Source organism: Mercurialis annua, linkage group LG2 (genome assembly GCF_937616625.2).
Source record: "Mercurialis annua linkage group LG2, ddMerAnnu1.2, whole genome shotgun sequence".
In the NCBI taxonomy this organism is placed as follows: domain Eukaryota; kingdom Viridiplantae; phylum Streptophyta; class Magnoliopsida; order Malpighiales; family Euphorbiaceae; genus Mercurialis; species Mercurialis annua.
The window spans coordinates 5,084,473-5,107,285 of NC_065571.1; the positions used below are offsets into that span (position 1 = coordinate 5,084,473).

Consider the following 22,813-nt stretch of genomic DNA (forward strand, 5'->3'; position numbering starts at 1 on the left):
CGAACTCATAATCTTATTATTATTGGATGAATCCGTCGCGTGTTTCATTAATTTGAAAATCAAACGATATAGTTTTCTAATTTTATTTCCTCCAACAGTTTAATAATTCCCTTCAATATTGATGTTAGTCAGCTTACTTAAAGGACTAATTTAAGATTTTAATTTAATCATCAAACTTATATTTGTAATATGTATAAATAAAAGTCATATAATCATAAAATTTAGCGAGTTAACAGTTTCAGTTTAATTTTTAATATTTATTAAATTTTTTTAATTTTTTACATAAATAATCTTTTTTGTTTTAACTTTTTTAGCTTTTAAAACTAAGCGATGTAAAAAGATTAGAAGCAAACTTTAAAAAATTTAAGAATAAGAGAGTTTACTAACAAAGATAGACGAAGAGATTAAACCGTTTACGAAAAGAAATGTGAAGCACTATATCGTTTAATTTTTCATAAAATAAAAATATAGATTATGACATATGTAAGGGTTCTCGGAATAATTCTCTCATTAGGATAAATATTAAAGTATATGGATGGTTTGGAGAGGAAAAAATTAGTTCTGCAGTGAAAATTATCCTTTTAATACAATGAAAGTATGAAACATACCTTCCTAAACAAGACAAGCACCTAAGAAGCACGGAAACTTCGATAAAGTTGCGTTTCCCGTTTCGGAAACGTTTCGGAAACCGGAAACTTTTGGACACCCGTACGAAACGTTTCGGGCCGTTTCCGTAAATAATAAAAATTAAAAATTTGTAAAAAAATTAAAATTATTACCCACAAATAAAAAAATCTAACTAATTATCCATAAATTTTACATTCGCATTGCCCACAATACATCAAATATACTTATTTGTGTTGAATTATATTATATTTTTTTATATTTTATAAAATTTTAAATATTAGTATATTAAAATGAATTATTTTGTTAATTATCATAAATATTTAGATAATATTTTTATATATATATCCCTATATTTTTGTTATTTGCACGTTTCCCCCACGTTTCGTGTCCTTCATTTTGAAAAAATTTCGTTTCCCCGTGTCCGTTTCGTATCGTTTCCGTTTCCCGTTTCCGTTTCCGTGCTACATAAGCACTGAACCGAAAGTTTAAAATCTTTTGACCGCCCTCTTCGATTGAAGCTCTATAAATTCTGAATAATGGACTTCTAATAAAGCACAGCCTCACCCATTTTATCAAGAGATGCTCCTTCATATATCAGACTCTGCTGCATATCAGCATATGCCATTCTTTGCCCCACTTTGTGCAAAATTATACACTTCTCAGTAAATATATTTTTTTAAACATTTTTTATTTATACTTTTTTTATTTGATTTATGTTTTCACTTTCCGATAAATTTTATTATATTTTTAAGTTACTAAAAATTAAAGATGATTATATTCTCATTGACTAATTAACTAAAGTAATTATATTTAAAGATGATGCTGTTCTTATATTTACTTAACAAGAAAAGTAAATCTTCTCTAGATTTCACTAGTCAATTATCTAATTAAAAATAGACCAAGTGAAGACTACAATCTATTTTCTGGAAAATTTATTTTTTAAATATTCTTACCGCCAACCAAGTGAGTCATTGTTTTGTTGGTTCAGAAGTAGAAAAATTAGTGCTAAGAATCATAAATAATTATAGTGTTGTTTTAGTATTATCTTGAAGCATATCATTAATATACTATCTTATGCTAACACGACAAACAATTGATGTCGTTCAATACTTTCGAATTCTTAGAGAAATACTGGAGAAAACAAATTAAGCATATTCAACCATTAGATTTGAAAACTAAAGGTCTCATGATAGAAAAATCTAGAGATGCATGAGAAATTGAACAATCAGCAAAAATGCCTAAAATTATTGTCCCCATTCAAAAACAAAACAGAAACTTCACTTTTAAGCCCATAAACTCACAAAATTTACGGATATTTTTTTTTTTGAAAAGGAGGAAAGGCCAAAGCCTTAGAAAGCTAAAGCGATCTACACAAACGGGGCAAACAAACACCCGCCATATCATCTAAAATGCAATCCGCTACTCCTCGAGGGATGACGTCATGAGTGACAAGACCCACATCATGACTATAACCATGGCTTGCCATACGGTCGGCGCAACGATTACCTTCTCGGTGGATATGAAGGATGCGAACTTGCCAGTCTTGAGCCAATAAATGCTTGATAGCTTGAAGTAAACTGTAGTTGGCATTAGAAGGGTAGCTATGCGTATTAAGCGCATCTACAGCAAGTTTGCTGTCCATCTCAAGAATGACGTTCCTATAGCTTTTATTCCAAGCAATTTCCAACCCGTCGAGAGCACCCCATAATTCTGCCTGAAGAACTGAGCAGAGACCAATGAATCTGCTGAAGCCAAACATCCATCTTCCTGCGTTGTCCCGAGCTATACCACCAGAGGCAGCCTTATTATCCGAGAAGCGGACCGCGCCGTCAGTGTTAATCTTCAAAACTTGTGGAGGAGGAGGGTTCCAACCAATCAAACGTTCAATTCTGTGATTCAGCCCCGGATTGGAGAGGATAGCATAACGATGAGCTTCATTAGTATAATCCACAAAGAGAGTGATTTTATGAACAACTGAGTCGGAGCTACGTCTCTCGTCTTTAAACACAAAGTTGTTGCGATAATTCCAAAGATTCCAACATGTCAAGCCAAAAATTGTAGTCCAATTGCTGTTTCTCCTAGCTTTGTGATCCTGGAGATGAGCAAAAAACCAAACATCAAAAGGGGAAGTAAAAAAATCATTACCAATTTTAATACTGTAATGAAGAAGAGTTTTACGCCAAACTTCCCTGGCAAAAATGCAATGTCTCAAAACGTGATCGATGTCTTCGGAATGGTATCCACAGAGGGGACAAGAGGCATCAATGGTCATGTGTCTCCGGCAACGATCGAAGTTAGTCATCAGACTTTTGTTAGCAGCTAACCAAAGAAAAGTTCTCACTCTAGCGGCTCCTGGCCATTTCCAAATGCAGCTCCACTTAGCTCGGTCCACTTCACAAGAATTATTTTCTTGCAATTTGTAAGCTGAGTTAACGCTGAAGTTGCCATTGCTCGAGAGACCCCAATAAACAAGATCCTGACCTGCAAAAAAAGATGGAGGACGAACAGCAGCAATATGTAGGAGAACCATAGAGGGAAGCAGGTTGGTTAGGACATTCCAATTCCAATCTCCGTTGACAGTGAATTCATACACCTTCTTAGAAAGATCGTTCTCCTGAATAGGCGCATAGGCAAGCAGCTTAAGCGGACCCAAATCAGCGAGCCAGTTATCGTTCCAGAAATTAATAGTGCGACCGTTTCCTAAAGCATAGTGCGTGCCAAAAGAAATAGTGCCCCATAGATGATGCAAATTTCTCCACAAAGTTGAACAAGATCCAGTGATTTTGTAAGAATTACTGTTAGTCAGCCACCCATATTTGTTCCGAACCACTTGAACCCAAAGAAGATCCGGTTTGGTAATCAAATTAAAACCGATCTTCATCAAAAAGGCGTTGTTTTGATTTTTTAATTTCTGGATACCTCCTCCGCCAGTGTTGCAAGGAGAGCACATGACATCCCAATTAACGAGACTAGGTTTGCGACTACCATTTTGGTTGCCCCACACAAAATTACGAACAAGACGGTCGATCTGGTCACAAAGACCCTTAGGTAGGGATATGGTTTGCATAGAATAGCTCGGAATGGCCATAAGGACAGATTTGGCAAGGGTTAACCTACCCGCCAGAGATAACAAGCTAGCATTCCACCCGGATAGCTTCTGCTTGATCTTCTCAATGATAAAAGCATGAGTGTTTTTGGTAACCCGAGAATGAAGCAGAGGAACGCCAAGGTACTTCCCTAAGTCGTAAGCTCTTTGAAAGCCAAGCAGGTTGCTAATATGCTCAGTTTTTTGAAAATCCATATTAGCTGAGTAAAAGATTTTAGTTTTGTTCAGGCTGACACGGAGACCTGAGCTTAACGAAAAATCCTCAAGAACAGCCTTGATGTAATAACCTTGCTCAGTAGTGGCTTGGCCGAAAAGAATCAGGTCATCTGCAAAAAAGAGATGGGAGAGGTTAGGACCACTTCTATTTAACTTGATGGGCGACCATTCTCCATTACGAACTGCTGCGCAGATACGATGAGAAAGGCGCTCCATGCATAAAACAAAAAGATAGGGAGAGAGAGGATCCCCCTGACGGATGCCTCTCGAAGGTTTAAACTCCGAAGTCGTCGACCCGTTCCATAAAAGATTCATATGGGAAGAGGAGACGCAATGCATAATTAACTTGATGAGATTTGGAGGAAGACATGCATCCGTAAGAGTGTCTTCGATGAAACACCAATTTAAACAGTCAAAAGCTTTCTCGAGGTCAACTTTGATAGCAAACCACCCTTTCTTGCCTTTCTTGATTCTCATCGAGTGGATTACTTCTTGAGCAATGATAATATTGTCGGTAATGTTGCGCCCCTCTATGAAACTGACTTGGGTAGGGCTGATGATGTTCGGCATAATAGGCTTCAACCTGTTAGTAATAATTTTAGTGACCAATTTGTACATAACAGTACACAAACTAATGGGTCTGAAGTCCTTAATGGTCTCCGGTTTGGAAAGCTTGGGGATGAGGGAAATCAGAGTTTTACTAAGATCATTCTCCATCTCGCCATTTCTGAAGATTCGCTGAATCAAAGAACAAACCGAGTTACCTACTACAGCCCATTGATTTTGGTAAAAGCCAGCAGGAATGCCATCAATACCAGGCGATTTCCAAGGTATCATTTGAAAAAGGGCGTGGCGGATATCCTCGTTGCAGATATCTTTGGAGAGATTTCTGGCCAAAACATCATCGATAGGAGGGAAATAACCACGGGTGCCATAAATAGGCCTGTTGTTCACATCTTCGGTGTACAGGTGAAAATAGAACGAGACAGCCATATTGCGAAGTAAGGTATCGTCATTCTGCCAAATACCATTCGAGTCTTTAAGCATGCTGACTTGATTTTTCTTTTTTCTCGCAATGGATTTGGCATGGAAATAAGAAGTGTTACGATCTCCGAACATGATCCAGTCTCCTCTAGATTTTTGAAGCCAAAGGGCTTCTTCTCTCAAAAGGATGTCAGTAAGTTCCTTTTGAAGATCAGATTCAAGTTTAGAGAGGAAACGAGACGGTCGAGACTCCAAAGTTTTTTCAATTCCTGAAAGTCTAGCCATCAGCTTCTTTTTTTATTTAAAAACATTACCAAAGACATTCGTATTCCAATCGCGAATGTTATTGATAAAGTGGTGCACATTATCCGTAAAAGAGGAGTTGTTGCTCCAACAATTCTTGACGACCTGCTGAAAATCATGGTGAATGAGCCAAGACGCAAGGAACCGGAAGGGTTTGTTGCCAGAAGCATTGTGCTTGTGATTATGAAGCTTCACAAGGATGGGCCTGTGATCAGAATTAATTCTCGGAAGATGATGGGTGATAGCTTCGGGATATTTCTTGAGCCACTTGTCGTTGCACAAAGCTCTATCCAGGCGCTGCATGAGATTACCTCTGCGCCAGGTAAGAGCAGGACCAACAAAATCAAGCTGAATCAAGGCGTTGCAATCCACAAAATCATTAAAATGTGGACAGCCTAAGCCTCTTAGATGAGAGCCTCCTCTTCTGTCAATGGCATTTAGAATGGCGTTGAAATCACCAGCGAGCAGCCAGGGAACATTATTGTCCATACCAAGAGCAGTAAGATCATTCCAAAGAGTGCGACGACCAGGAGAATGGGGGCTTCCGTAAACAGCAGTAAAATAGAAGTCGTCGTTAGTAGCACCGACAGTAATTTTAGTGTGGATAAACTGACGATGATTGAACATCACAGAGACGTGGATGTTAGATTTCCAGAGAATCCAAATGCCTCCGGAGAAACCTTGAGCTTCCACACGATGAGAAAAATCGAAGCCGGAGCGCTTGATAATCTTGTCCGCTTTGAGACCTGAGATTCTAGGTTCGACTAAGACAACAAGCGAAGGGTTATAACAGTCACAAAAAGAGATAAAAGTTCGTAAAAAATCATTTTTAGCTGCCCCTTGGCAATTCCAGATGAAAAAATTTAGATTCATAAAAATCATAAAAATAATAAAGAGAGTGGAACAGGAGGAAAAAACCATCATTAATTGTGGGATGCATCGGTCACCTGAGTGTGTCTGCAGCCAGTCAGATTATCCGGCTTAAGAATAACAGGTCCTGCGCTATTAACCGGGAGGGAGTTGCTCATTTCCGAAATAAGGTCCTGAATGGTAGTGTTAAGAGGTATGCTTGATTCCCTTTTTTTCCTCACTTTAACGCTACCCTTAGAGTTTCTATTGATTTTAACTTTCCACTGGGATTGAGCTTTATCATGATTTTTGGTTGTGAGTTTTCCTTTAGCAGAGATGGCCTTGGACGAAGAAGGAACGGGCGATGACGTCGAGGGGATAGAAGCGGAGACAGCAGAATGCTTACAGGGATCCAAAGAGGTACTACTGGGAGTGAGATTTGATAAATGAACAACATGGGCGCCAGGAACTAAGTCAATACCAGAGGGAACGTTGAATGCATGGGGATGCATGGCCATATCCGCAGGACTTTTGCTAGAGGGTAAGCTGGGAATATGCATTTTATTCTTACCTTTTTCATTAGCAGGTATGTCTTGTGCCTTTTGTAAATTCCTTTTAGGCCCATCGTTGATAGCAGTAGAAGATTTGGTAATTTGAATAGCATTCTTGCCATTAATTATAGAAGGACCCTGATCTTCCTCCTCTAAATCAGCAAGAGAACCAAACCTGGAGCCAGCAGATTTCTTGCTATTATCCTGGAGATTATTTCCTTTGTTCTCAACATTCCTTCTTCGTCTGTTGACTTGCATCCAAGGACCATAACGGCCATCTTCATCCATGGTCGCCGGATTTTCATTTTTGTTAACCGGAGCAGTCATACCTTGGCCGGTAATAGCGTCGATAGGATTCTTATATGGACAGTAGGTTTCCCTATGACCATACCTGCCGCACTCAAAACAAATAATAGGAAGCCCCTCATATTCCACTCTTTGTGATCGTCCGTCTATCACAATCGTAGAAATCAAGGGTTTAGTAAGGTCGAGATTGATCGCTATACGAGCAAATTTACCACGCTCTTTAGCCTCAGTGTTATAGTCAATTCTAATAACGTTCCCAATTGTTTTGGCTATAGCTTTCAATATATGATTGTGGTAATACTGAAAAGGGAGACCAGGAAATCTGACCCAAGCAGTGACCGCAGTGGCATTTGTGTTATCGGAGGAGAAGGACGGACTCCAAGGTTGGACAGTTAGGTAGTGCCCGAACAAAACCCATGGACCGCCAGAAACAGCATTGATATAGTCATCCATGGAGTAAAAACGAACCAGGAAGAAATTGTTATCTAAATCGACAAGACTGGGGTAGTCTTTAGGTTTCCATAATTTCATAAGTCGACCATATAGAGTTTGGTACCCAATGTTCTTTCCAAGAAGGCGAATAATCACACAAAGCTTCATATTGTGGGCAATGAAGTTGTGAACTCTGTCAGAGAAGTTGATCACCGGGATACCTTTTTCGTCTCCAAATTCAACATCTTCGTCAGAAAGGCTTAGGCAAGGATCTAACTCAGCTTGGACATCCATAGAGGATTTGTCCGAGTTGAGAAGTTTGTCTTTGAACGAAGCTTTAGGGCTATGATTTTCAGGTTCAGGGCTGCTGGGATTGCTTTCCACTTCCATGGCAGAGTCTTCAATGAGGGTAGAATTCTCATTATCGGAACGGATCTTTACTTTTTTGGTTGATCCGTTGGGATCGGGGTCGTCGAGAGAGGAATTTTCAGAAGTATTGCAGAGAGAATTTTCTTTCATTGGAGCGAGAATCAATCCAAAATTTACGGATATAAAATAGGTTGAATGATGCCGAAAATAACTTTTTTTATATATTATTATAAATCTATTCAAATTTTTCAAAGTTTATAAATTTATTATAATTTAAATTTTTTGTCGTAAATGCATTTTCTTTCCGATTAATATAATTGTTTCAACTTTCAATTGATGAATTTATATTATTAATTCATTAATTTGTAAAATCTATTTTTCATAATTGTAAAATTTGACTACCGATTCAAAAACTAAATGAAAAACAACTTCATAAATTATAAAATCCTATATTTTCAGCGGTTAAACCTCAAAGTGAACAAAAAAATACAAACAGCCGGGTATAGTACAGAGGTAAAAGATTAATATAACTAAATTAATTAAAATAAGTATATATAATTGCAAAAAAATTATTAAATTGGAATAAATTTATTAATTTAGCTTTAGAAATTATAAAAATCTAAATTGTTTGTTTTGGCACCATAGGATATCAAAAGCAAAATTTCATTTATAAACGAATTTTCTTCTAAAATTGATTTAGAATTGAGATGATTAGTGAGATAAAATGAAACCGAACAGGCGAACACTATATTATAATCATGCACATAATTGCAAGACGAATTGGTCAATTAAGTTTGAATTGTTTCCCCATTTTTTTGTTTAATTAAATATAGATATTGGTAAGTTTTTTTTTTTTTTTAATTAATCTACATTTACGTGGGCGATAACAGCAAATTGTAAATGTATAAACGAATCCACAAAAAAACTGATACTTAAGGAATATTATTATTTTAGCCCCACACACTACAATAATTGACCACCTAAAACCAAGAGAGTAGTTAAATCATCAAATGAATTACCCAGAAACCGTTATATAGAATCTTTTAACTTGAGTTAATACCGTTGTAAGAATATAAAAACTTAAAAAGAATATAAACAAATTCAGGAATATTACAAAATAAATCACAAACGTTTAACGTGTTTTATAATTTAGTACTGAGATGGTGTTTGATAAAACTAAAAATTAAGTGCTGAAAATAATAATTGCTGATTATTTTAAATGCCGAATTAAATAAGTTTATTTGATAACTGCAAGTCTGCAATTACTAAATATTACTGAAATTATTATATTTACATATGAAAACTTTAAATATTAACTATTTTAAAAATAATTAAATATAAATAATTTTTAAAATAATATCTAAAAAATATTATGAATATTACACATATTATAAATAAAAATCATAAATTTTAGTTGCATATCATGATAATTATTCCTTAAAGATATAATGATGCTCCACTTTAACTTGAAAATTAGTCCTTAAATAAAATACTAGTTTTTAAAACTCTGAAAAACCGTTTAAATTTGATAATCAATATTGTGTGTTACAACTGAAGTTCAAATAATATTTAAGAGCAGATATATATAATAAATGACATATAGACTATAAAAATAAAAAAAATAGAAAATAAAATATCATAATGAAAAAATATAGTAATTTGTAATTTTAAGTGCTGATTTAAGTATAATATACTAATTGTGTTATTAGAAAGAATAAAAAAATAATATATATTAGATAAAAAAAATATTCGTGAGTAATAATTAAAAATAATAGGGATATAAAGTTTATTAAATGATAAAAATAATATTTAATAACTTAATGTTTTCAGTAAAAAAAGTAAATCAAATTTTTTGACTTATTATTTTAAGTGGTTTTTGACTTAAATGAATAAGTTAAGTGAACTTTTTTGAGTTATCAAACCAATTTAAAACAATTAAGTGCTTAATACATTAATTTAAATAATAAGTTAGGTTATCAAACACCCGTAACTTTCAAATTTGTAACAATTTAAAATACAAACTATTACTTTTTTACAATTCGGAACACCGGTTAATTGTTCCTTTTATCAAAATATTGCTCGATATTTTAAATTGTAAAAAATAATATATAGTATTTTAAGTTGTAAAGTTAAAGGCCTGCATTAACATTAATAAAATAAGACGAAATTCATAATTTACTTTACGGTTAATCCAAGATTACAAATATTTTTAATTTTTGTCTTTCATAATATAATGCAAGTTTCATATTTTGTTTAATAAGCAAATTCTTTCTGAAATATGAATTTACTTAAATATATTTAAAATACAAAATAAGTAAATAAAATGTCCGCACAACCTTATATTATAAATAAAGAGTGGTATAAATAAAGCCTTATGATCAAACTTAGTTTGATAAGTATAAAGTAGTGAATTTGGAATAATTTTAAGTACGAATCAGACGTTGAATATGGCCATATTGCATGGTGGGGCGTCTGCAAGGAATATAAGTTTTATAGACTAATGAGGAATTCCTGCCTTTTTTTGGGAGATCTTTTTTTTAATTTTATTACGAATTGATTCATGCAATTTAAGAAACATTTTCATTTCCTTTTTCTTGCTTTTTTTCCTTAAATATGCTCCTTTTCTAGGCTATAAAAATCAATTTAATTATCTAAAAACAAGCCACCAACAGCTAATCTGAAGAATTGAAGCAAAATATGGGATCAGAAGGAGAGGAAATTGTTGTTGTAGAAGAGAAAGGCATTGACATTAGTCTGAAGGATCTCTCGAGGAAACTTGAAGAATTTGCTCAGGCCAGAGACTGGGGAAAGTATCATAGTCCCAGAAATCTTCTTCTTGCTATGGTAAATATTTGATTTTTGTTTGGTTTGGATCAAATATATTGAAAGCCGAGAACTTTTAAATTAAAATATTTTAAAAAATTAATCACATCGACAATTTAAGCAAAGTAAAATCTATAAAAACCTTTATGAAAGTAAATAACTCGTTTTATAAAAATATTAGTGATAAATTTATTTTGTTCGCATAACCACAAAGCTTTCGTAATTTTACTGACAGGCCGTTGTTGGTAAATTGACTGTTTTATAAAAATAGATGACCGTTTTATAAAAATATTACAGTTCGATGAACCCGCTTGTGAGAATTGTTGTTGAATTCGTGATAGGTAGGTGAAGTAGGAGAGCTATCAGAAATATTCCAGTGGAGAGGAGAGGTGGAGAAAGGATTACCAAACTGGAAAGAATCAGACAAGGAGCATCTTGGAGAAGAATTGTCTGATGTTCTGCTTTACCTTATTAGACTGTCTGATACTTGTGGCATTGATCTTGCTGATGCTGCTCTCAAGAAAATTGTCAAAAATGCTATCAAATACCCTTCTGATCAAATCTACTAATAAAATTACCCATTAATTTTGTGTTTTCTTTTTCTTGGTGGGGATTTGTTTTCATTTGTTTTTGTTAGGAGAGCTTTAAAAGCTCATTTTGATGGAGCATTTCTTCTTTATTGAGCACTTTGTGATACTCTTTTTCAGCTTGTGCAATGTAAACATTCACCTCACGAGGGTGTTGAGCATCAGCTCATCCAATTACATGAAACATTGAAGCATGCCACTCTATATAAATTAAATTTAGCTTAATATATAGTTTAACCTCTGAATTTATATTTTTTATTCATCTAACCTTTAAATTTAACGTCTCGCCTATCGAACCTACAAATTTATTAAATACTCTTATTTGACTTCTAAAATTGATAAATAAGTAAACGTTGAACTCCTCCATCTCCACCTAACACTTAAAACACTCTAAAAGACTGCGTGTACGATTACGAATGGGTCCAGTGTTTACATATTTATCCTATTTAATTCACAATTAATCATAATAAATCTTATCTTATTTTTTTTTTGATTAAATTGTAATTTGTTTAAGGCTAATATCCTTAAAATATAAACTTTAAAAAAGAATAATATGGAAAAATTAACAATTTTAAATTGTTAATTTTTCCATATTATTCTTTTTTAAAGTTTATATTTTAAGGATATTAGCCTTAAAAGCAAATTAGTCATAACATTTAATAAGAATATGATAAGAAAAAGGCAAAATATCGTAAAAACGCCAAACTTTTCACAAAAATTTCACAAAAGTCCCGATCTTTCAATTTTGTCGATTTTGGCAAAAAATTGATTATTTGGTTTCATAAAAGTCCCGACCTTTCAATTTTGTCGATTTTGGCCAAAAATAGATTATTTAGTTTCACAAAAGTCCTGACCTTTCAATATATGTGCATGCCACGTAGGCGCCACATAGACAAAATTGAAATCAAATTGAGAGTTGGACATAATTGAAATCAAATAATCAGTTTTTGGCCAAAATCGACAAAATTAAAAGGTCAGGATTTTTATGAAACTTTTATAAAAGATTTGGCCTTTTTACGACATTTGACCTAAGAAAAATGAAGATAAAATTGTGAAAAGTTAGAGCGTTAATTGTGTTTGTTAAAGAGTATAAAAAAGATAAAGTGGATTATTGTATTAGGCGATGTGAGAAGATCCTTTGCTCATTAGAGAAAACAGAACAAACAGCACCTGCGAAACGACAAGCCGCTGTTGGGTACCGATATCAGCTAATCGGTTTAGTGACTCAAAAGTTGTGGAGACCAACGTGAGACCCAGTAACCGGAAACGCCGGTTTACTCGATTTGAAATAAAATAAATATAAAAAATCAAAATAATAAAAAAAGGAATATAATTCTCATTTTTCATAAAGGATCGCTTTTCATCATCATCATCATCATCTTCTCTTCTAATTCCACTTCTCATTCTCTCAAACACAAGCACGACCTCAATCTAACTTCGATCTCTCTCGATTTCATTCAATCAATACGGTACCGTTTCAATCATCTCTCAGCTTCCTATTCATTTCATTTAGTTTCTAGTTACTAACTCACTACACTGATCTCATAACTGATCATAGATCTGATTGATCCAATGTTCATTTTCAATTATTCATCTAATTACTTGATGATTTATATTTGTTCTGTTAAATAGATTAAAAATTTAAAAATGGCGAGCGAAGGAACAGTGTTCACACCATCACTAGAAGCAATGAAACATGTGAAATCTGAGCAAGGAGAAATGCTCACCAAACCTTTCTTGGAAGTCTGCAAATTGATTTTGCCTGTAATAGGTAAATTCTAATCTTAATAATTAAATTCACTTTCTAATTATTTTTTGCTCATTTTATTCTTATTGTTTTTTAATTTTGATCACAGATAAGTTTGGTGCTGCTATGTCACTTGTAAAATCTGATATCGGCGGTAACATATCGGTAATTTTTTGTTTTAATTTCTAAGTAAGATTAGTGTTATAGATGGCGATTTTTCGAATTGAATAAGAATTTAGTTTTTTTTGTGATAATGTAGAGATTGGAGAATAAGTATTTAAGTGATCCAACTAAGTACACTCAGTTGTACTCTATGGTTCAAGAGGAGATTGTTGCTAAAACTGCTAAAGGTTCTTCTAGTTGTACTAATGGTCTTCTTTGGCTAACCAGGTATTTTTAATTGATTGCTGTTGTTTTTATCTTTTTCGTTGCATTTTGTTTAGTTTTGAGTTGGTTTGGTTTGGTTGCTCGTATTTGTTGGTGTTCAAGTTATGTCGAGTCAAATCAGATAAAAGATCAGCCGATTTTGTTGGATCAATTCATGTGTGAGAACTCAAGTCCTGCAAAATCGTGTAAATTTAGGCATGATTTCATTCATTTTTTGAATGCCTGATTCTTTTGGAAGTGTGAAGAATTTAAATTTCATTCCTGTAATTTTTTTAATATGAGAATTGATTAATGAATTGAGAATTCAATTGAATTGATTTCTTGAGTCCTTATAGTTTTCAAACACTATGTAATTGTTGCGGATGTTCAGTTCTGAAAACTAGATAAACTCGATGTGTGAGTAAGAGAACAAGATAGGAACTTGACAATGCTTATTTTTATCTACATTTATTTCCTCATTAATGTTTTGACTTTTGATGTGAAATTGTTTTGTTATTTATTTGTAAAACAGGAAAACCCAAATTCTGAGTTGAATTTGGTGACTCAATACTTCTATGATCAAACATTTACAATGGCATTTTTTCATTGATTCATTTATCTGTTTATGTTAACCTCAGAGCAATGGAGTTCCTTGTGGAACTGTTCCGCAATCTACTTGCTCATCAGGATCAGACTATGTCTCAAGCATGTATAGATTCTTATGGCAAGACACTGAAACGATTTCATGGCTGGCTTGCAAGTTCAAGTTTCACGGTAACTTCTTCTATCCCTATCTAATTTCAATTTGAAACTCTTATTTGTTAGAGCAGATGTAAATTATATGATGCCTTGCTACATGTTGACCTAGATTTATCCAATAGAGTTATATCCTGCCCTTACGGATAATTTACTCCTCAAGCTCATTCATATTCTTTCTACCAATCAAAAGTAGGCTATTTCTAAGGAGATGTGGTTTCATTTTCTGTTTGTTCTCATTGATTGTTTGCAAACCTGTTCTAATGAGTTGGTCAGCTTATGTTTATATGTTTGATAATATGCTCCAGATTGCTATGAAGCTTGCACCAGATAGGAAGAAGTTCATGGAAGTGATAGCAGGCTCAGGTGATATTGATGGTGACATGGAAAAATTTTGCTCATCCTTTTCGCCATTTCTTGACGAGAATCACAAATTCCTGGTAAGAAATTTGACAAATTAAATGGTTTAATCCAAGATCCTTTATGATTTATTGCACGTCTTGAGTTATACAAAACCAAATTATGTTTAGCAAGCAGTGAATTATGCTTACAAAATCTAATTTGTTGATGCAGGCTAGTGTTGGTATGGATGAACTGAAAGCTTCATAATAGAAGAGGGCGCTGCTTATCCATTACTCTTTTTGCTCTTATTGCTTGGCTTAAAAACTTATAAAAGAATTTGTTAAATTAAACAATATATTTGAAATTATACATCACACATTATTAACTGTTGAATTGTTTTGTTCAGCTTACTAATTCGTATTGTATGGTTTGGTTGGATAGCTCCTTAACATTTTGGTTATTCAAAATTCAAATCATAGCATGGCATTGCGATCTATTGATCCTAACTAGTTCAGAATTATCGTAGTATTAGGGCTTAATTATATTAATGAGTTGAAAGAAGTAAAAGAAGTGGACATTCTTCATTCACAACTCAGATATGGCGAGGGCGGGGATACGGGCAAGGGTGTGCAATTGGTTCAAATCAAACTAAAATTGAACTTCTGTATTATTATTTTTTTCAAAATTGAACTTTGAATCAGCTGGTCCGGTCGGTTGTTTTGATTTGGCTAGAATTTTTTGGTTTGGTTTGATTTTTTCAGTTCCATTTTAATCAAAAGTGAACTGAAATTATTATACTTTTAAAGTTGAACCGAATCAAAAATTATTTTTTTGTTATTCCGAAATAAATTAAGCTGAATTTGTCAATCCGATTCAATGGTTCGATTTTGTTTGGTTTTTGCACAATTCTAGATACGGATCGGCATCTATAACTCTTAAATTCATAGATGTTATCTCCCCATTTCCATGTCCGATTAAGGACTTTCTCATAGCAAAAAAAACATGGATATAAGATTCATGTCCATGAGACCATAACCATGGTAATCACATTTTCAAGGTACGAACCATTAAAATCTGACAAGACAGAACATAACTAAAATAATTGTCTCTCTATTCTTAATGAACTACTAAAATATAAAAGTCCGACTTAAGAATGTGGTTAATTAAGGAAAGATTGTTTAACTGAAAAGACAAGCAGAACCGTTGTTTGTTAACCGCTTTTCCCGCGTTTTCACTTTTTTTCTTAACCCAAATTTAGCAATCGAGATTTCTGGTTTCACCCCTGGATTTTTACCCTCAAAAATAGCTCATTTACTAGTTTTGATTTGATTTCTTTTTCACAAGTCCAATGGAAACCGCGTCACCACCCAGCAGCCATCAACCTAAACAAAAAAAATTCATTCTCATTCCATTTCCAAACTCGGAGATTCAATTTTTTCATTCGTCTCTCCCTCTTATCCGAAATAATTGACATAAAAATAATAATACATTCAATTTTTGTTTATAAAAAATTAGTGATTCAATTAGTTTTCTCATTTCTAATCACCTTTTTTACATCTCCATTTGAGTTTGTAGCGATTTTTATATATAATTAACCCGTAATTTTGTTTCGGATTTGGCTGCGTAAGAGCAAGGATGAAAGGTCTATTAAGAGGTTTTAGATATATTTCTCAAATTTTTGGTATGTGTTTCTTATATTTTCCGATTCCTTTTTCGAGAATTTCCGGAGACGGAATTGATCATTTCTTGAATTTTTGTAGATGAGAAAGAACCCGAAATGGAAATTGGATTTCCTACGGATGTAAAGCACGTTGCTCATATCGGATGGGACGGTCCTTCTGTCTCTAAGCCAAGCTGGGTAAGTAGCACGGAAACGAAAATGTTACAAAAATATGTTATAAATACAGAATTTCGGAGTTTTTGAATAGTTATAAAAAACGGATTTATTTTGTGATATGTGCAGATGAATGATTTTCAATCTGCTCCAGAGCTAACAAGTGAGACTGCAAATCCTATGTCAACAGGTTTGATTTTGATTCTGAATCTTATAATTATAATTAACTCTGTCGATCAGATTATAAGAAAATGAAAACATTTCACCTCCATTGCAAATCTAGATACTAGCCAGGGCGAAAAGCAGAAGCGTAGGTCGCGGCGACAAGCAAATGCGCTAGGCACATCACCAGTGAATTCTCCGAATCGAAAAAGCAGTGAAGGATCGAAGCATTCTAGGCGTCAAACAACTACTGGCATTGAGTCAGGTTCGCCCGTAAATTCGCCCCCGCCCAAGAACTCGAGGCGCTTACGCTCTTCAAACACCTCAATGGATTCTCCAACTCGGGATTCGGGTAGTGCTAGAGGGACGAGGCGGAATCAGACATCAGCTGAATCACCTGTCCGAGAACAACCAGCTATTCCGAGACATTCTCGTGGAAAGAAAAATAAAGAAGCGTCGAGATTTAAAGACAAGAACTCTAATGCATCAAGCATGTTGGCCTCGTCCGATTGTGCATTTGAACCGTGTGAAGCTGTGCAGGTTCCGGTGCAGGGAACAAAGAATTATGCCAGCCATCTTACTTCAGTTTTGGAGCTATACGACGAAGAGGTACCACACGAACTCATTGGATGTTGAACATACTGCATGCTGTGCTTTGAATTTTTATTTTCTTTGATCATACTTGTTTACAATTTTAATAAATTGAGGATGACATTCTCTAATGCGTAAAATGCGTATTTATTACGTGTTCAGACTCGTATCAGACTTTACACATAAGATTAGTGTTGAAACCTGGGCGGATATCCGATCCAACGATCAGATATACGCCTAGCCAATTGAACGTAGTGGTTGTATACTGAAAAATGAACACATTAACAGGATAGAGTTGGAAAGCTGGATAGAGAAAGGTGTTCGAATGCGACATGCTAAAACAACGGAGAGAGACCGGTGATGGTTGCAGCTATGGACCAATTCTTAGGCAGACTTAGTATTTATGAGCTCATTCGGTAGATAAAGCGCACCCTCTTCGCTTTAGGCTCGACACAATCTACCTGTGCATTAGTAAAATTCAAAATGTGGCATGTCAATAGATACTAAGCAATTTGCTTTTGCTTTTGTTTTTTTTTTTCTTTTGTTTTTTTGCTTTCATATGTATATCTATATGTAACCTTGCAGAGTGGAGAAATTCAGCAACATTCAAACTGTATAATTTGTAACTGCAATACTATATTATTGCACACCATTCACAAAATTAAATATGCACACAACAATACTATAAAATTGAAACATTTGAATGATGATCTCACTAATTGATAGCAGCGAAATAGCAAATGAAAGTTTATTGATGTAGCCAAATTAGGGGTGAGCATTCGGTTTAGTTTAAACCTGAATCGAATTAACCGATCTAGTTTTCAGATTTTAAAAAATTCAAGTTTAGTTGTACATCTATATGTGTAATTGAATGACTCATTTTATGGCTAAAACCCCTTTTGGATGAGTGTTTTGACATTATCATCATTATTGTTGACGAATTTAGCTTGTACCAAAAATATAAAACATTTTAGTTTGATTCAAGTAAATTAATAAAATTATAAATAAAATTGGGATCTTTTAATGCTAAATAAACAGTAGAGCAAATTACTCACACCCCTCACGTATGATGTAATTTGTAATTTACAATTTTATCTCTTTTGTTTGAAAATTAAATAATATAGTCCTCAATTTTTATTTCCATTTACCATTTTAATCCTTCGTTCATGTGTGATGTTTGTCAACATTATGGTCCTCCATTTTATTTTGTAAGTTTGTAAGTTTATTACTAATAATGTGTACAGCATAGTAAAAAGGATGAAAAGCAAACAAAAGATGAAAATCTAAAAGATATCATCATCAATGACAGGCAATATAGAACACGGTTAGTTTGAATTACAAATTACTTGATATATCAAGAAATTCACAAAAGAAGCCCAATCAAAACAAAAAGAGTACACTAGAGTATATACTCACTAATGTGCAGATTCAACACCATAAATGCAACTAATGTTTTCTAAGAGCGATGAAGGGAGTAGAATTTAAGTGTTGAGCCAGTTTTGGTGACAAACCATCACACTGCAGCGGCAAGCACGCGTTTGGGGTGACTGGTAGCTTGTTTTCCAAGGAAGCAAATGGAGTAGCTGGAACGGGGCTTAATGGAGAATAATTCGCTGGTCGCAGGCAAGCAAGGTAGCCGTGAGTTTGGTTGTTGCACATAGGAAGTTTGATTGCCTGGACTGCTGATTCCTTCTCCTTCGGAATAGGCGCTCCACTTGGATCCTGCACCACACATAACACAACTAGGCATTCAATGAAAAAACACAAACAAGTATTCCGAGTCATATTCGGAAAGAACCCGACTAAGGAAAATCAATTGAAAAACCACTACTCACCCCCAGCACAAGAAAGCTAAATGCTTTACTATCTGCAGCAAGATAGATTTCAATCAGCTTTCGCAGATCAGTAAGTGTCGCGTCCTTCACAACCTTAAGCGTGGTGATGAATTTTCCATTATGTCCTTTTGATGCCTCCCATTTCACATGTACATCTATCTGTGAATCATTGTTTTCTTTCAAGGGGTTGCTGGGGTTGTAATTCTCCTTTGAAGCCATTTCCATTGTATCAGATAGATTTTTCTGAAGTGGCAAGTTTTCTTTTCCAGGAATTCTAGTGACAGAATTTCCTAGAGGTGTCATTAATGGAGATGACTGAGGAATATCATCTTCAAACATCTCCTTTGCAGGTGCTGGGGTTCCATTGTGATGCGAAAGCTCCCTGTAGTTTCCGCAAAGTGTAAATATGTTTTGGATTCTAGCTCGTCTTGCATCAGCACTATCAAGTTCCTCATGTTTCTGATGAGAGCCTGAATCAATATTCCCAGAACCACCGATGATTCTCTTTACCTCTATTACTTCCTTTTCCACTACTTCATCTTCCGCATTATGTTTATGTTCCTCTTCTTCTACTTCTTCTTCCTCGTATACAGTGCTTAGACATGCTTTACCACCATATGCTGCTGTCAAAGCATTTTGATCAGCCACCGCCAGATTCAAATTATTTAAATGAGGGTAGCAAGCCAAAGTTCTATTGCTAAACGGCGTAAATGATTCTTGACCACCCATGTCCAAATCCATTGATTTATCCAAATCCATTGATTTCACCATTCCAGACTCCTCGTCGGCGTAAACATCCAACAGCCTTCTGGCAAAGCTGCTTCCCTCAATTTCTCTTGATGTATTCACATTATTTTCATCCTTTGAACGGCGTAGCTCAACTTCAATTTCTTCCAAACGCTTTCTCAGCATTTCAACTTCCTGCTGCTGCTGCAGCATTCTTTCCTCCATTCTCCTCCTCTCCAATTCAACAAACTCTTCAGCCATTCTTTGACACTCCTCCAGCTTCTTTTCCAACTGAGCTCTCACCATCATTGTGCGCTCATTCACTTTCAAATTGATCTCTTCTTCGCTTACTGCAGATCCCTTCTCTTCAATAAGCGCTCTCAGTGCAGCAATCTCCTGTTCTTTCTTTTGGAGCTGCTTGTGAGCTTCATTTTTTTCTCTCTCTCTGAGTTTGCTCTCCATTTGTAGCTTATATATGAATTGATCCATGGCAGCTATCTTGGAGACTGCTAAAGGATCATCAGTGCCAATTTTATCTTTAGTTGGTGTATGAGGACCGCGCACAATACATTTTGCTTTTGCTCCATATTCAAGAGTGCAGATGGTCTTATGTATCTCCTTTGGGTCTGGACTTGCACATAGTATCATCAAAATTTTGGATTTATCATCTTCAAAGGAGTCCTGCAAAATGGATTTCTGTGGTCAGCCCTAGATTGGTTTTATGAACCCATATCCCAAAGAGCAGGAGAAGATAATACAATAGGCAAACAGAAAACGCACAAGAAGATAAGAATTTGATAGAAAGTAGATTTTAAGCTACTTGTTTCCAAAGAGATGGGGAAATGTCAAACAGAAATGAGTAGATTAAAAACCCGAAGGAAGAAAAGAACTCCATGTCCCGAAAGCTCATAATTTAGCTCAAATAGTGTACCCTAAGCAAATGTAATTCTATGGTATTAGGGAACCGCTACAAATGAATGAGAAATTACCTGGAGCAGCATTGTCAACTTGCTGTCTCTAAAGGGCACATGCGAATCTCCATTAGCAATTGACTCAACCACCCTCTTTAATGCTATATTTCCTTGGTTGATCTTAGCAGTCTGTCGTTGCAAATTCATACATACAAATTACTCTTTCTTCTTAGTGATAAGATAATTAAATCAAGAAAAGAAAGTAGCAGCATGGTTGGAGGAGAAAAGTAATTTACCTGCATCTTAGCTTCAAAAGTAGTTTGCCCAGCCTGTTCTATGTTCTCCGAGCCTGCCATATCAACCAGCATCAGTCGTCCCCCCACGGTAGGGACATCCAGAATTATCTACATAAACATACATTTAGACAACATAACATTATTGTAGGCTAAAAAGACTATCAACTGTGATTTCGAAACAATTCAAAAGAGAGCATACCAGACAATGGCTCCTAGAACTCCGATCGTTGCAAAGGGTACTCTTAACTATCCTACGCTTCTCCACTTTCTGAATCTCCTTGGAAATTTTTCCAGCTTCAGTCCCTGATATGTAAGTGGCATTTTTGGCCTTTTTTCCCATCACTTCTAGTCGTACCTACAAATGCAGATTCCTCATACAGTTAAATAGACTTCTTTCAGCACACAACACCTGGAAGTTCTCATCAGCTTAAAATATCACAAATACAGTTTTCAAAATCAATTTCATTTAACTTCATAATTCTTCATGAACCATTACTATTCCATCTCTCTCCAGAAAATCAAACAGAAATCGTTTCACCTAACTTAATTTACCACATTAAACAACCAAGAACTTCCAGTAAAGCAAATCAAAACTGACCACAGATTCAAAATCCGAAAAACTACAGACCCAAACTTTAATATGCATGAGCTAAGTTAACCTTACCTTGGATCCACTGCCACCCTTAGGCCACCCAAACCCGAATCCCCCACCAACATTACTCGACAAAAGATCATAAATTTCCTCATTATATATCTCCAAGACAGTAACTTGAACAAATGCCGTAGACACCGCCTCGAATCCCTCTCCACTCCCGTCATCTCCTCCATCTCCCAAAATGTCCTTCAATGACTTGTACACAATTCCAGGCTGCTTGGAGCAGCCAAACATGGTGTGACTCTTTCCCGATCCGGTGGGCCCATACATCATAATAGTACATTTCTGACCTAATCTAACACCATTAATCCTAGACTGAACAAACTTCTCATAGAAGGAATCAAGATCTTCCTCCTCAGAGAACGAAACCCCATCAAGAGAAAAATCTCGGTACCCGATATCGGCTCGAACCCTAAGAGCTTGATTATTAGGGTTAATTTGCAAGATTGAGGGAGTGGGTTTTTCTTTTTTGTCAGGAAAATCACGGATTCTGCCAACAACTTCAATTGGGTGGTCTCCTTGAATTGTTTCTTTAAGTGGGGTTGAGTTAGGGTTTGGAGATGGGTGAGTTTGGAGCCTTGTTGAGTTGAAATTTAGACGGTGTTTAGACTGTGGAGTCTTGAAAGAGTGGGTTTGGTGGTTTGATTTTGAAGAAGATGCAGGTGTAATTGGTGCCATTTTTAGCTTTTTTTTTAAAATGTTAATTCAAGATCTGATATTTTAAGGTTCTCTGAAGGGAAGATTGAAGATTTTGAAAGCTAGGGTTTCAAGATAATACCAGCTTTGTATGGGAAGAAGAAGAATTGAGTTGCACGGGATTGAGAGAGAGAGAGAGCTGGGTTAGTCTAAACGGTAAGAAAATGGGAATAATTTGAAATTTGGGGGTTTTGATGCTTCAAATAATAAGTATCCGTTGAGCATCTAACGTCTCCTTATTTGATTTGATTTCAAGACCATCTTTATTAGAAAAGTAGGCCCAACTTATTATGGCCTAGCATCTCAAGTTGTTCCAAATTTTGATTGGAGATTCTCAAAAAAGAGCAGAAAAATGAAATGAAAATATTCAAAAATAATTAATTTTTATTGACTGTCGATATTTTTTTATATTTAGTTATTCTAAAAAAGTATATAATTTTTAATTTTAATTTGATGACCATTCATTCTAAAAAAATATAGATATCTCAAATTTTTGTTTTTTACTAATTGAAGGAGGGGAAGCGTTGAACCCACGACGAAACTAAATTGTTACCTCGCGCTTGTATCATTTGAATTATGATTCATTGGTCCTAAATCATATTAAATCAAAGAATTAAAATTACAACTAAATTGATGATAATATTTTATCAAATTTTAAAATGGGTCGTTGAATAGTGATTGAATTTTAGTAATAATTTTAATATAATATTAGTACTTTCATTAATATTTTAGTAGTATTTTTT

At 34.8% G+C, this 22,813-nt stretch overlaps 6 protein-coding genes across 6 annotated transcripts; 3 read left to right on the forward strand and 3 right to left on the reverse strand.

Annotated features, from left to right (window-relative positions):
• Positions 1 to 5,230: 5,230 nt before the first annotated feature.
• Positions 5,231 to 6,109, reverse strand: LOC126668089 (uncharacterized). The gene has a single exon (XM_050361305.1). The coding sequence runs from the start codon at positions 6,107 to 6,109 to the stop codon at positions 5,231 to 5,233; it is 879 nt and encodes a 292-aa protein (XP_050217262.1).
• Positions 6,110 to 6,159: 50 nt separating this feature from the next.
• Positions 6,160 to 7,893, reverse strand: LOC126668090 (uncharacterized). The gene has a single exon (XM_050361306.1). The coding sequence runs from the start codon at positions 7,891 to 7,893 to the stop codon at positions 6,160 to 6,162; it is 1,734 nt and encodes a 577-aa protein (XP_050217263.1).
• A 2,264-nt stretch (positions 7,894 to 10,157) lies between these two features.
• On the forward strand, positions 10,158 to 11,161 carry LOC126670504 (uncharacterized). Its single transcript, XM_050364255.2, has 2 exons — positions 10,158 to 10,587; positions 10,908 to 11,161. Exons 1-2 carry the CDS (start codon positions 10,441 to 10,443, stop codon positions 11,133 to 11,135), a joined length of 375 nt encoding a protein of 124 aa, XP_050220212.1. The 5' UTR covers positions 10,158 to 10,440; the 3' UTR covers positions 11,136 to 11,161.
• Positions 11,162 to 12,487: 1,326 nt separating this feature from the next.
• On the forward strand, positions 12,488 to 14,757 carry LOC126670503 (glycolipid transfer protein 1). The gene is made up of 7 exons (XM_050364254.2): positions 12,488 to 12,622; positions 12,786 to 12,924; positions 13,010 to 13,065; positions 13,160 to 13,290; positions 13,905 to 14,040; positions 14,331 to 14,462; positions 14,596 to 14,757. The coding sequence occupies exons 2-7, from the start codon at positions 12,801 to 12,803 to the stop codon at positions 14,629 to 14,631; spliced, it is 615 nt and encodes a 204-aa protein (XP_050220211.1). The 5' UTR covers positions 12,488 to 12,622; positions 12,786 to 12,800; the 3' UTR covers positions 14,632 to 14,757.
• A 934-nt stretch (positions 14,758 to 15,691) lies between these two features.
• On the forward strand, positions 15,692 to 17,554 carry LOC126670502 (CRIB domain-containing protein RIC5-like). The gene is made up of 5 exons (XM_050364253.2): positions 15,692 to 16,045; positions 16,125 to 16,222; positions 16,328 to 16,388; positions 16,482 to 16,969; positions 17,240 to 17,554. Exons 1-5 carry the CDS (start codon positions 16,000 to 16,002, stop codon positions 17,288 to 17,290), a joined length of 744 nt encoding a protein of 247 aa, XP_050220210.1. The 5' UTR covers positions 15,692 to 15,999; the 3' UTR covers positions 17,291 to 17,554.
• Positions 17,555 to 18,227: 673 nt separating this feature from the next.
• Positions 18,228 to 22,262, reverse strand: LOC126669482 (kinesin-like protein KIN-10A). The gene is made up of 6 exons (XM_050362960.2): positions 21,384 to 22,262; positions 20,919 to 21,074; positions 20,720 to 20,827; positions 20,502 to 20,612; positions 18,787 to 20,193; positions 18,228 to 18,673 (listed from the first exon to the last, which is right to left on the reverse strand). The coding sequence occupies exons 1-6, from the start codon at positions 22,050 to 22,052 to the stop codon at positions 18,398 to 18,400; spliced, it is 2,727 nt and encodes a 908-aa protein (XP_050218917.1). The 5' UTR covers positions 22,053 to 22,262; the 3' UTR covers positions 18,228 to 18,397.
• Between the last annotated feature and the right edge of the window lie 551 nt (positions 22,263 to 22,813).

Coding starts and splice junctions, on each gene's coding strand:
- LOC126668089 (XM_050361305.1), bottom strand. CDS start 6,109: ATGAATCTAAATTTTTTCATCTGGAATTGCCAAGGGGCAGCTAAAAAT.
- LOC126668090 (XM_050361306.1), bottom strand. CDS start 7,893: ATGAAAGAAAATTCTCTCTGCAATACTTCTGAAAATTCCTCTCTCGAC.
- LOC126670504 (XM_050364255.2), top strand. CDS start 10,441: ATGGGATCAGAAGGAGAGGAAATTGTTGTTGTAGAAGAGAAAGGCATT. Junction 10,588..10,907: donor GAAATCTTCTTCTTGCTATG/GTAAATATTTGA, acceptor AATTCGTGATAG/GTAGGTGAAGTAGGAGAGCT.
- LOC126670503 (XM_050364254.2), top strand. CDS start 12,801: ATGGCGAGCGAAGGAACAGTGTTCACACCATCACTAGAAGCAATGAAA. Junction 12,925..13,009: donor ATTGATTTTGCCTGTAATAG/GTAAATTCTAAT, acceptor TTTTGATCACAG/ATAAGTTTGGTGCTGCTATG. Junction 13,291..13,904: donor GGTCTTCTTTGGCTAACCAG/GTATTTTTAATT, acceptor TGTTAACCTCAG/AGCAATGGAGTTCCTTGTGG.
- LOC126670502 (XM_050364253.2), top strand. CDS start 16,000: ATGAAAGGTCTATTAAGAGGTTTTAGATATATTTCTCAAATTTTTG. Junction 16,046..16,124: donor ATATATTTCTCAAATTTTTG/GTATGTGTTTCT, acceptor GAATTTTTGTAG/ATGAGAAAGAACCCGAAATG. Junction 16,970..17,239: donor TGGAGCTATACGACGAAGAG/GTACCACACGAA, acceptor ACACATTAACAG/GATAGAGTTGGAAAGCTGGA.
- LOC126669482 (XM_050362960.2), bottom strand. CDS start 22,052: ATGGCACCAATTACACCTGCATCTTCTTCAAAATCAAACCACCAAACC. Junction 20,828..20,918: donor GTTCTAGGAGCCATTGTCTG/GTATGCTCTCTT, acceptor ATGTTTATGTAG/ATAATTCTGGATGTCCCTAC. Junction 20,194..20,501: donor AGTTGACAATGCTGCTCCAG/GTAATTTCTCAT, acceptor TCCATTTTGCAG/GACTCCTTTGAAGATGATAA.